Here is a 13222-nt window from a genome sequence, read left to right as displayed (position 1 = left end):
TAAAGCTAAAAAAATTATTTCATCATGCAATGAAAAAATGAATCTCTAGTCTTCTTTATACAGATATGTACGATTATACAAATGTTGTTGACATAAGCCTCCTCCATAGATTTCCGATGGACCGTCATTCTGCCAATTTAAGATAGACAATCTTAAGCTCTATCTTGTGTGCAAATATCCTGCAGTTGTCTTTCCGGTCCATGGTCTTCACTCCAGACTCCCAAAGCCCCAGCGGCCATATCTTCTGCGCGCTTTGTCACCTGGTCACGAGTTTTTAAATAAATAAAATATTTATTTTCATTTCACATCCTTATATGTACATTTAAAACGCTTTTAATTATTTTTATACTTTTGAATATGGACTCTTCTCTGACCGAAAGCCTTCTCCATTTTCTTCTCTGATTGGCCGTAGCTGCCTTTGGCCAATCAATCTTTTCATGATATGTTATCAGGTCATCACTTATTTAGTCTCCCTTTCTTTCTCCCACCTGCTAGTGCCTTTCATTTTATTGCCCGTATGACCTTCCGGATGTTACGGCATACTGACATTTTATTTTCTGTCTGATCAGCTCTCTTTTAAATGATTAAATATCAGTTTTATCATCAACCTCATTTCAGCCAAAGGACGTCCACTGGATGTAGGCCTCCTCTGTATGGAGCATCTTATGAAGGACCTAATAAAATAGTCTATCCACCTTGTTGACTTTCGCTTGGCTTACCGTTCCATGATCTCCACTCCAGAACCAAGGCTCCAGTGCCCATCTGTTTGCTATGAGCTATTTAGTCTGTTCACTGCGACATAAACTTGCCGATTCACTGGACTATGGCGGGTACTTTCGCTTGTCTATGAATCTCTGAATCACATCCATCAGACATCAGACATTTAGTATAATAATCTATAATTTTATAATTAAATTAATATATAAAGTAATGGATAAATTTATCCACGTTAACAATATACGTCATTATTTCTAGTTAATCCGCTAAACAATCTATTAAAGATTGCTATAACATTATTGTATTCTATCTCGTATTTACAAACACCTATGAACTAGCTGCCTCAGTTATGGTTCCCGTAGTCGTATTGTACCTATCCGCGAAAACGGTACCGAGGTATGTAGTCTGTTAATTCCTGCTTCCTGTTATTTTAATCAGCGAAACGAGCGTTCAGAAACGTTCTGTTGCGTTAATTATCTATTACTATATAAGGGATAACCAACGAAATAGTTGTAACAGACGTCAAAACTAATTCGGAGGTAAGTGTTTTGATGTACAATTATAATACGTTAAATAGTTCCAAATTTTATAGCAAATAAAATTTTATGTAAATGTAACAAAGATACTTTAGTTTTTTTTTACAATTTAATTTTTTATTACAACATTATATTTGTAAATGACATTAACAAATGTAAATTAGTTATAACCAGGAATTCTATGTTCAAAAAACTTCTCATCAAATCTGTAAAATACTGACTGACTAACTCAGAAATGCGTATTTATTCTTATATATAAACAACGACATATTGAACCAAACGATTCCAAGTCACGATTTAGTATTTTCCATAGAATATGACTATTCTATTGTTTCGATGGAGTTATAGGAAATGACTATTATATTTTTTAGTTTCGATGGAGTTAGTGCTGCTAGCGCTTAGGCTTTTACAACATCATCGGATTTGACTTAACTGAGCGGAAGGGTCGGAACTATATAGGATATGACTTAAATTTTTGGTAGTTTATATCAAAATATTAAACGCGAACATATGATACATATATTATCTTTACAACAGTTTTACTTGTTCAATTTTATTCTTAGATTGTATTTTTGCATTTACTTTATTTTTTCTCATAAGTCTGTTGAATTTACTCTTCCTGCAATTTTTAATTTACCGCAAAATTAACTTGATCCAGTAATATTGCAAGTAACGGCGAGCCCAGGTTCCCAAGGGAGATCTCGAGCTAAGTTACGTAAACAAGGATTTGGCTACTCGTACCGCGCTCTGTTACCACAACCTTCCGAACCTATTAATACCAAAGACACCAGAATATAGATCTAAAAGCGTAGTTACAAAGTCAACTTAAAAAGGTATGAGTTTCTCGCTGTGACGTTAGTTCATAATTTGATGTCACCGTCCGTCGTTTTATATTAAACATATATGTTATTTTATGGTTAATGACAAATGCTCTTTGCCCGTTGGCATTTAAAGCTTCGTGGTGTTTTAGATGACAGAGCGCTGAAGACTCTTAAATCGACAGTTTTACGGTAAATAAACTCAAACGCTTCGTCGCTAGTCTTGGGACAAATTATTTGTTTCAACGGATTGACAGGGCGTAAGGGCCCGCGGTAAATGTCCTCAACTCAGGGTCTAAACAAAGTGCCTTTATTATTCCAATTCGAGGCCGCCTAAGAGTGGTGAACTCAATGGATTACTTTGATAGATTTATTATTATTTCATATTGAATACTTTTTTTAATAACATACGTTTTTTTTCTATAATAACATTAATTTAACATTAATTTTAACACAAACAGATCTCTCATACACTTTTTTTGTATTATTCATTTAATTTAGATATAATTTATCATAATTATATCAGGAGATGTGTACGCCTACAACAAACAAACATATTTAATTTGGTACAACGTTATACGACACTTGTAACAATGTAAACATGTTTAGTTGTCAGCGTGCCTCTTTTAAACTTATTATTTGATAAATCCTCTTACTGGCCGCTATAACTTATTATCTAAGATGTTAGAAACGGTACCAGGTTTTTTAAAACCTTCACCTTCATAGCAAAATCTGAATTAATGCAACAAAACTATTATAGTCTTTTATATGAATTTATAAAAATTGTTTGGGACAAACACTTAACGTAATGCACAAATAAATGTCAAAATATTTGTCAGACCATTCTGCATTCGAATTGTAATTAAAAAATGTCACTTTTAGCATATTCCTTATAATTATTTATTTTCAGAAACATGAAAATTGTTGTCTGCCTTCTTGCAATAGAAGCATTGCTTACTATAAACGCAACAGTTGAAGTGGTGTACGAATCCAAAATGTTGCAGTTCTGTGGCAGAAAACTCCGGAGAGCGCTTGAGTTGGTCTGCAACGAGACCGAAAAGAATGTTATAAGAGAATTGGAACTTTTACGGAAATCTATAAAACGTATGTACATTTCATATGGAACATTGTAAAATCAAGCAATAAAAAAGATCGTATTAAAGGAATAGTGAAATATTAATGTTGTAGATTAGTAAACTAAAATCTTTTAAACACGTACAAACATCAATAAATTTAAGATTATTACCTCATGAGTTAACTCATAATAAACATAGTAATATGTAAATTAAAAAAAAAATAATTAAATTAACTATTATTACCATCATCATTTCAGCGATACTACGTCTACTGCTTGATATAGAACTACCTCATAACTAGAGGTACGGAAATTTCGCAAAAAAAAATCACCAATTTCGCATTGATATTTTTCAAAATTTAAAAATTTCGCATAAATTTCGCATTTATATTTTTGAAGTTGTAAAATTTGGGTAAATTTGGTATTTATTAAACAAAAATACTTGTTTAGTAATTTTTTTACTAAATATGAAAGTAAAGTTTAACAAAATACAAAATTTCAAAATACAAGTCTTAACATAAAACAATTTTAATTAATTAAAAGATAACATTGCAGAAATTTCAACATTTGACTCCTTAAACGTCGTTCTTCGGTCCGTTACGACGACATTGTATATGCTGAAGAAGCGTTTAGCGTCCACGCTGTTGGTTGGACTCCAAATACTCTGTAATGCTGCTTCAGCAAAGGACGGAAAGTTGCATTTGACAACCAACAATATGTACCTTACATTGGGGTTTTCATTTATATTAATAGACCGAAGAATTAACCTATGAAAGTGCGCATACCCATCAATTATATCATTTTGAGGAAATCCTTGGAAAAAAGGAATTTTCGAAAAGCTTTCCAGCAATACGTTTATATTTAATGTGGTTGAACTTGCAGCCGCAGATGGAGAAAACAATTGGCCAATGTGAAAGAAAGCCTCGTTCGTCTTATTTAATTTCATGTGGAGAAAGCTTACTAAAACTTTTGGCGCTTGCTGATTTCAACATAATTTTCATTGTCTCATCAATTCCTTCATAGTCCTTAAGACAAACGAATGTTACAATATTGGCACATCAAAATATTTGTGTCGGACACATACAGACCATCTTTCTTAAGTTCTAGTATTCTATCTGTCAAATCTTCCTTAGGGCGTCCCATTTTAAGAGCACAAAAAAAATATTTTTGTAAAACACTTGCGTGCCTAAAGCGTTACAAATGAACACTGCTCGAGTGCTCGCATGCAACGTCCCCGACTTTCGAGAGACTCGAAAGCTTTCGTTCTGTCGAGTCAGTTCGTGTCCAAAAAGTGCGTCGACCGTTTCGTCCAAAACGAACTTCACTCAAGTTCAATTGACGCGAGTCGCGACTCTGGCGATACGATAATAATTTAATAATCCATCATACGAACACTACCATATATTTCGCATTTATTCGCATTTATGTGTAATTTTCGCATTTATTCGCATCTATTTCGTAAATACGAAATTTCCGTACCCCTGCTCATAACCCTTTAGCCTGGGTATAATAGAGTCGGGTAATAATAGAGTTAAGGTATCCCCTGCCTGTCGTAATAGATGACTAAAAAATTAACTAAAATATTCATCGCCCACTCAATACGAACACGAAAATGGCAGCAATGTGAAGTGGTCTCGTGTTGCTGTGGTACAGTGAGGAAGCAGGGGGAAACCCGTAACAGCTACAGTACCATAATAGTAAAGTATTAAGGAAAAGCTAGAGTTCTGTTATGAAAACCCGTTTCCAAACAAATCAACAAACAAAATCATCAACAAAAAAACAAAATTATTATTTCCAGGCGGCGGCAATAAGGAATTACAGAGGAAGTCAAATCTGTCAATGCAAAGCCAGCGACGGAAGAGAGATTATGACGTGGTAATTGTGGAAAGCTGCTGCCAAAAACCATGCAGTCTTGAGCAACTGCGAAACTATTGTTAATATTAAAACTTATGTAAATATGAATAGCATTTTAAAAACTTTGTACACATTAATACACGCCATTTTCAAATTTCATCGCCAAATTTATTGTAAAATAAATTTCACTTCGTTGATGTATCGAAATTTATTATTAATATTTAATATACTTTTTAAATATTTCTATTTATATAAAATATAAAAAAACAGCTACTAAATTCAAAAAATAAAACGTGTACATTAAATATTATTTTATTTATTTTAGATACAGCGACATGAGAATTTATGTAAATAGATAAAGAGAAGTAATTTCACAATAATTTTGAATTGTCAATGTTGTTTATTTTTTAATTTTGGTGTTTTGTAATAAAATCCTCGTATAAATATAGAAAATACACAACGCACGAACTACGATAGTGCAGTGTAGATTCATTTGTCTTTCATAACATAAAACCACGCATTGGAAAAGCGGGTAAACAAAGAAGTTTATAACGATTGTTGGTTCCTTTGGAAATCTATCTGCTCTTTAAATTTGAACAAAAACCCAGATAATGCTTAATTTTGTATTTCCGTTTAACGATTTACAATAGGTCTTTCGTCAGTGAGTGTCGGACGAGAAGTGACGTTTTACCCTCGCGTTTTCAATAGTATAAGTAGCCGCAACACGATTTATAATTAATTTTAAACACACAAACAATTCCGAAGAAAGAAATGTGAAAGGAACAAAAGAAAAGGTGTGCTAATTTCAATTTAAATGCTAATATAATGACGTTTCCAAAACTTTTGGTTTTATAATATACAAGATGATTGGATACCCGTGTAAAAGCTTTACAGGAGTGAATGTTTGGCATTTGATTTTGATTAAATAATGTATTGTACACAAAATATAAAGATTATTATGTCCGTACAGACTTTGTACAGCCAGAAGTAAAATGCTTTAGTAGAAAAAATAAATGAACGTAGCATATATCAGAGTGATCATTTTACACAGAAAAATAGGAGTAAAAGCATTGAAACTTAGTGCTGACAAATTTAAACCTTAAAAGCCGTTACACCTATCGTAACCTAACCAATCACCGGAGTGCTTTTGGCAAACGGACCTAGTAAGGCCCGAGCCAAAGCTCCCCCTGGAGGCCGCGAGCTTCACTACTTTAAAAGGTATCCCTCTGCGCCCAGCCACCTCTAAACCGCGGAATCCGCAAGGCTGACAACCGAACAATAGTTAGATGATCATTTCGCTATTTATAAATCAGACTGATAAGATCTTGCTTGACGGGATTTATAGTGACATCTTGTAGTTTTAGTTACGGTACAACGTTTTACGAAAAAATTGCTATAATAACATAGCTTAAAAAATAACAGAAACAAACAAACAAATATAATATATTATAACAATATGTAGTTTTTTAATAACTACAATTTTAAATTTATGCTTAAACATTTGGTACAAAAATTTCGTAACCGATGAAATTTATTTAGATTAAATAAGTTAACAAATGTAAAATTTTAAATATTATATTTACAAGTAAAATATGGTTTGTGGTGAAAATATGGTTATAATGTTTTTTAACTGTCGTCTACTACTGAGCTATCACTAGCAGTAGAGGACTGAGACTTGCGATCGTAGGTCGCAGGTTCGATTCCCCGGATATATATATATATATAACGCACAAAGTGTGTTATAAATATACCATGTATATACATATCACACTGCATTAATTATATAGGATTGCTACTGCTCGCAAACAAGTTTCCAAAAGATGGGCAGCAGCGCTCTCTGCGTAGTATAATGCCAAACTAAGATCACCCATCCTCCTCTCAAGCGTGACTATTACAGTGTATGCCCCATAAATATCTTTGGCAGAGATTTCTTTATTTAATTATCTTCTTTATTCAAATATATATGAAATACAACAAAACATCATACATAATAAAAACATCTGACGAAATTTCCACTCATATGAATTATTCTTCAAGTTAGCATATTACTCGTATTCAAAATTATACGTTTAGTCTCATAAGGCGCAGAACAGATAGCCGTTGTGGCCTTAAGGTTTTGGGGGCTTGGGACCGGCAAGCCCAGCGACGGACGTCCACAAGGTGGCCGTGTGACTTCAACTTTGTTGACGCTGGAAACAGATTGCTTCCTACTGGTTGTAATGAAAACGTGGAGAGAAATCCCATGTCCAGCTGTCGATAGCTTACGGCTGATGTTGGTAATGAATACGTTTACGTAAAACACAGAGGGTAATTTATCTATACATACACTACTTGAATAACAATTTATTAAAAATATATTTGCACAATGAATTAAAATAATGTTGTACAAAGAAATAATTTTTGTATGTTATTATTCAAAGTCAATTGTGAAAAGGAATTAGAAATGCGTTAAAAAATACGAGAAAATACGCGCACAATATAGCGGTCAGTTATTGACTAATGGCTTTATTATAAATGACTTATTCCAGTTAAACTTAATACGTGATCAGACCACAGTCGGTCGCCTCGTCTCGTCAATGTTTTTTTTTTACATCCTACTTCATTCTAAGAACGCAAACCACGCTGTACCATAGCTGTTTAGTTTTTTAGTACACCGAAGCTAAGGTCCGTTTAGTGGCATTATGTCATCACTGCTCGACTACTGCGGCCTCTTTAAAAAGTAAATCCGGCACAGGAACTTTCGAAATTAGAACAAGTGTAAAGTGCATTAAGACTTTTTATTATGACGATCAATATTCGTTACGTGTTTTTAATATTTTTTTGTTCATTTACTCTAACTACAGGCAAGTAATGCTAATTTTTATTTACAATTTAGTTTTAAGAGCGATAATATTATTAAATTTAATTTTTTTAATTTTAATTAAATTATAATTTACGTATTATTTATTAGATCATAACATCGTTTTTGGATTTTAGATTTTTTTAAAAAAATTATCATAAACGAACATAATTGTAATATTTATAATCGTGACAATACTTTGATTAAATTAAATATTATCATAAGCTAGAATTATTGACATGTATGCCATGGAACCAACAACTATATTATAGATATGTATACGGTATGATTGATTATTGGTGTAATAATTTATATGGGTGATTGTATAGCTCTTTTGGTATCTATTTATATATGGGCCTATCAAAAAATCAATGGTTTCAGAAATAATAAAAAACTTATTGGTATATTCTCAATTATCGGGCAAAAGCCTTTAATAAATTCTAATCTCTATATATTAAAATTAATTAATGTTTACCACTATCCCTGAAGAATTTATGCCCATAGTTATTGTACTCTCGCTGTCCAATAATAAAAAACTTAAATTAATGTAACATATTTTACAGAAATCATTTTATACAGTGTGATTCAAAATAGGTATAGATTTTTTAAAGCGTTTACATCTATAACCTATCACCCTGTATAAGTATTTGTTATTAAAGCAAACCCTCCAGTTATCGAACCAGTAAGCCCGTCTAAATATTGACACAGCAAACATCTCTATACCTGCGTGCCCACAAATACAACTTGCAACAAGCTTGGACATACATCGAAGCTATTTCTTCATTAAGACCTATTCAGGATGTAGATCTAGTGCATATTGTACGTAGTTTTCTTAAAGGTTAATTGTTGCAAAATGCAAATTTATACCACGCTTTGTGCAAAGGATATAATAATGAATATAAAGCACTTCCTGGAATATTAAAATTTTAATTCATTTTTTCTTTTAACTTTTATTGAGAATTTTATTTACAGCTAACGATAAAATTACACAGATAAGAAGTAATTGGCTAATGGCGATTCATTAAATTATGATTTTATAATTTTGGTAACATTTACTAATAAATTTCGGATAGTTAAAGGTGTAAAAGATATAACGGGGCTATAATGTATACCTATCCTAAATCAATGATATTAGAAATAATAAATAAGTTTATTTATATAGATTATACGAAAAGAACAACCTAATTCAAATCTTTGTTTATTGTATGTCCAACAAAATTTATTAATGTAGTATATTCCAGAGTGATCACTTTATGTGGTATAATTAGAAATAGTATCTAAAAATCTAAAATATATATCTAAAAAGCTTTAAAAGTTTTCACTGACAAATGAGCTATATATATTGTTGTAGTTGATTGGTTATAGGTGCTTTCAAGGAGTGCCTTGAAAGCACCTATAACCAATCAACTTTTACAAATGTTTCAAATATTATATTTATATTTTTATAAACATAATCTTACTTTTAATAAACCGTCCAGTAATAAGATATCGAATCCAATATCCAATGTCCTTGTTTAGTTCCATCAATTCGCATTAAGTTTGCATGGTAGAAAACGGCCAAACCCTTTTTGACAGGAGCATTTTGTTTCTTTTTTTGTTATAACTTTATGACGTATTTCGCAACAAGTATTAAAAAATTGAAATTAAATATTAGACAACAAAAGTAATCCACATAGCCTAGCGCTTTAGCAAGTTGAAGTGGCAGTATGCACACAGCAGGCACAAGCACACAGCAGGCACAGGCTACATTGCGTAAAACAAGTGGTCGCGGGCTTCTGAAGGTTCTGAAATAGAGATCATGGACCCTTTTGAAGTCGTCGGAAGACTTTGGAAACCGGCCGCCTTCAACCAGTCCCTTTATTAACCTATGGGGGAGGACATATCCAATGGACATCCTATAACGATGATGATGATATTTTGATGATAACACCTTCACAGTATTTCATCGAAACATTATTTCGAGTTGGTCTTTCGGTCAATTTTATAGACCATATCAACCAAAAAATAATTTAAAATCACTGATAATTCACGAAATTTTAAAATTTTATATGTGCACGTATGAGCAATAACTTGTTTTCAAAGTTGTTCTGTGACTAAAAAAAACTTCTTTGTTGGCGAATAATTACATATTACTCATTTGAAATCATCTATGTAGTAATTATATACAGCGTTCTAAAGACTATTATATATCTTAAATGCATTTCCGTTTTTAAATTATTTTTTTTGTGATTTGATTGTAATCAAAATGTCTGTGCATATAATTATGCTCACTACAGTGCACACAGTATATTCTTGCAATAAATAAATAATATATAAATCCTATTCTTTCACATCCCTATAAAAAATCATTATCGATTCAGCCATAGGACGGGTGGATATAAGCCTCCCCCATAGATTTCATTCATTACACCTTATGAATGGACATTCTATGCTATGCTTATAGCTTTGTGGCCTGGGCTATCCCCTGCCACTTCATGTCATTTACCTATTCGCTGATCTTTCTCAGTTACTTTCATTTATCTACGGGCTCTCGGCAGAGCCCACGACTCAATAATAATAATAAAATGAACTAAAAATTATGAAATAAATAAATTATGATTACTCATAATGGCAGCAAAAGTCCTGTCAACACAAGTAGTTTTGAGAAATTGTCACCTGATTCTAGAATTTAATATTCTACTGTACTTTACGAGAAAATTTCTTTGGGTAATAGACAAATACGCCATTTATTTCTTCGAGCACGAAAAGCTTCTGACCTAAGCCGTCTTAACCTCTTATGTTCTCTATAGAACCTCTGCTTGATCAGTTCATTAAATTTTCCACTACAATAGGAAAACGCCAAGTTTTCAGTCTATTTAGGTAAAAACAAAAGCGGGTGAGTGTAAAGGTTCGCAAATCAAAAAAAGTAGCTCAATACAAGTTTGGCTTTCCGATTCGAGGATATACGCGAGAACCGAATCACAACTCGATTAATTGATTTTATTCGATTATGATTACATTTTATGACAATACCGAATTTATATATCTAATTGAACTTCTATCTGTTACTATTATCGTTATAGTTTTCTATAATAAAATCTCATAGAAGGCAAGTTAAGGGTGCCATAAATTCTAATGTTTTTTCCATAAGGAGTGAAAATATCGAACCTCAATGACACGTGCCTACGGTGCCTCTGTCACGTGGCTGGCTGCGACCTGGCACACGGCTGTACGCAAGGTTACTGCGGGCCCTTTTATATATCCAGAGTCTACTGGGTGGATGCAGGTAAACCGACTTTACCTGAAGATAGCCCGGAGAGAAAAGAAGGTATGTTAAGACTGTTTTTCAGCCACATGAAAAATTTACTTATGAGCTTATAACTTACATCATTACCAATTCAGCCGTATGATGTCCACTACTGGACATAGTCCGCCAGATTTACAATATGACTGATAGGAAGCGGCCTGAATGCATGCATGGTCTTCTGAAAACCTTAACAATGATTCTTGTCCTCTAGCTATGCTACTTACGGCTCAAGTTACATTGTTTATAGTTTCAAGCTATGATAAATATAAGTTATAAGCATTTTTTGTTTGTGAAAAAAATTGAAAAGCTTCCTTTTGTTTTTTGGAAAAATGATGATGACATTGTTATTCCGCATCAAAACCATATAAAGTAAAAAAATAATTTATAAAACTATTTTCGACTTAATAGTAAAGGTTTCAACTAATAATAATAATAGCAATTATGAAAATGAAATACAATGGAAAGGTTGACCTTCACAAATTAAAATGGGTTATTTAAATAAAAATTAAAAAACATAAATGATTTTACAGAATAATGAAAATATTTATTTATAAAGAAAAAACTGTGTTTTCAAAAATGAACCTTTGTTCCTTATTTCTACGAGTTTAGATAACAAAAGAAATCAATTTCAGCTTTCGAAGATTGCGCTAGAGACTTCCACTGTTCATTGAAAATCGTTGAAAGTTACATGGCGAGATTTGGAAAGGTATCCCATTTAATTGTATTTCGTTCATTTTTTTCCGTTCATTCTTCTTCTCCTCTTTTAAGACGATAGATACCCACTGTAAGGCATAGGCCTCCCCCAAATATAAACACGATGATCGGTCTTACGCCGCATTCAGCGACTTCCCGCAACCTTAACTATGTCGTCGAGCGACCTAAGGGGGAACCAACACAGGCTGCGTCAACCGGTTCGAAACCATCACATGATAACCATTTCACTGCAAATAATAACATCAGTGAAAAAAATATTGTATAAGTAAGCTCTGTGTACCCAAGACAGGAGAACGAAATGCCCCCAAAAAACAGAGGCCATAACAAAAAATAAACTTTATGACCCCAACGGCCTTCGATTGCACAAGCGATGTGTCCCGCCCATTGCCAATTTAGACAACCAATTCTTATATCGGTGACCTTGACTTATCTGCCGATCTCCTCATTTCTGATTGATCTCGTAGCGAAACTCCGAGCATAGCCCTCTCTATTGCTCTCTCGTGACTTCATAATGAAGCAAAGCTAATCACTTGCGTCTTCGACTATGTTGGAGCCCTTTGTAGTTCAATATTTATGTACTTCATGAAAAAACTTTTAGTCTTAAAACATAATGAAATAATAATAATAACATTCTTATAAGAATTATAACGAGGTGACTGATTATGTATTCTTGTTGCTTCCAACTAATACCAAGAAAACTCTATGATTTATAATATTAACTTGTTAATATTTTGTTTATTTTTAGTTGTAATAGTATTTATAACCATACTAAGTTTATATGATGCTTGTGCTATAAACACAACAATAAATAAAAACATGAAATTTTTTGGGGACTACATTTTTAACAAATTTTAATTTCTAATTAACAATATATTACCCTTCGTTATCAACAACCTTTTGCCATCTAGTATATAAATTTTCAATGCCGGAACGGATAAAATCAATCGGTTTTTCTGTAAAATATGTCAACAGTAACGTCAACATAACTTTCCGATCCTCCTAATACTTTGATAAGTTTGCAAAATGTTATGTAAATGTTTCAGGATTGCAATAACGACGGAGTCACGAACTGCTTCGACTACATGATGATCAATCATCACGGAGGAGGGGCGTGCAGTGAGCCTTTGTTTCTCACGAGCCTCGGCAGGAAACGCCTTCAATTGTATCAACAATGTCGCTTTTAAACGTCAATACTTTAGTTACCTAAATTTAAACCATTAAAGACTGTATGATTATTATAAAATAACCGTCTTCCTAACACACTAATATAAGTTATGGAAACTAAACAGAAAACTACTATTTTGTTATTGCACCACAATATCTTTAAAATTTTGCAGCAGAATTTTGAGATATAATTTAAACTACTTAATATTACTAGCAGTC

At 32.7% G+C, this 13222-nt stretch overlaps 1 protein-coding gene across 1 annotated transcript; it reads left to right on the top strand.

The window, feature by feature from the left end:
• Window positions 1-3066: 3066 nt before the first annotated feature.
• LOC137918984 (lysozyme-like) lies at window positions 3067-13023 on the top strand. The gene is made up of 4 exons (XM_068761942.1): window positions 3067-3175; window positions 10970-11146; window positions 11758-11831; window positions 12883-13023. The coding sequence occupies exons 1-4, from the start codon at window positions 3067-3069 to the stop codon at window positions 13021-13023; spliced, it is 501 nt and encodes a 166-aa protein (XP_068618043.1).
• Window positions 13024-13222: the final 199 nt, after the last annotated feature.

This window comes from Battus philenor, unplaced genomic scaffold (assembly GCF_028537555.1).
Source record: "Battus philenor isolate CCGP_79_NKW_IND1 unplaced genomic scaffold, ilBatPhil1.0.hap1 SCAF_15, whole genome shotgun sequence".
Lineage (NCBI taxonomy): Eukaryota > Metazoa > Arthropoda > Insecta > Lepidoptera > Papilionidae > Battus > Battus philenor.
This window is presented reverse-complemented; position numbering and strand designations above follow the sequence as displayed.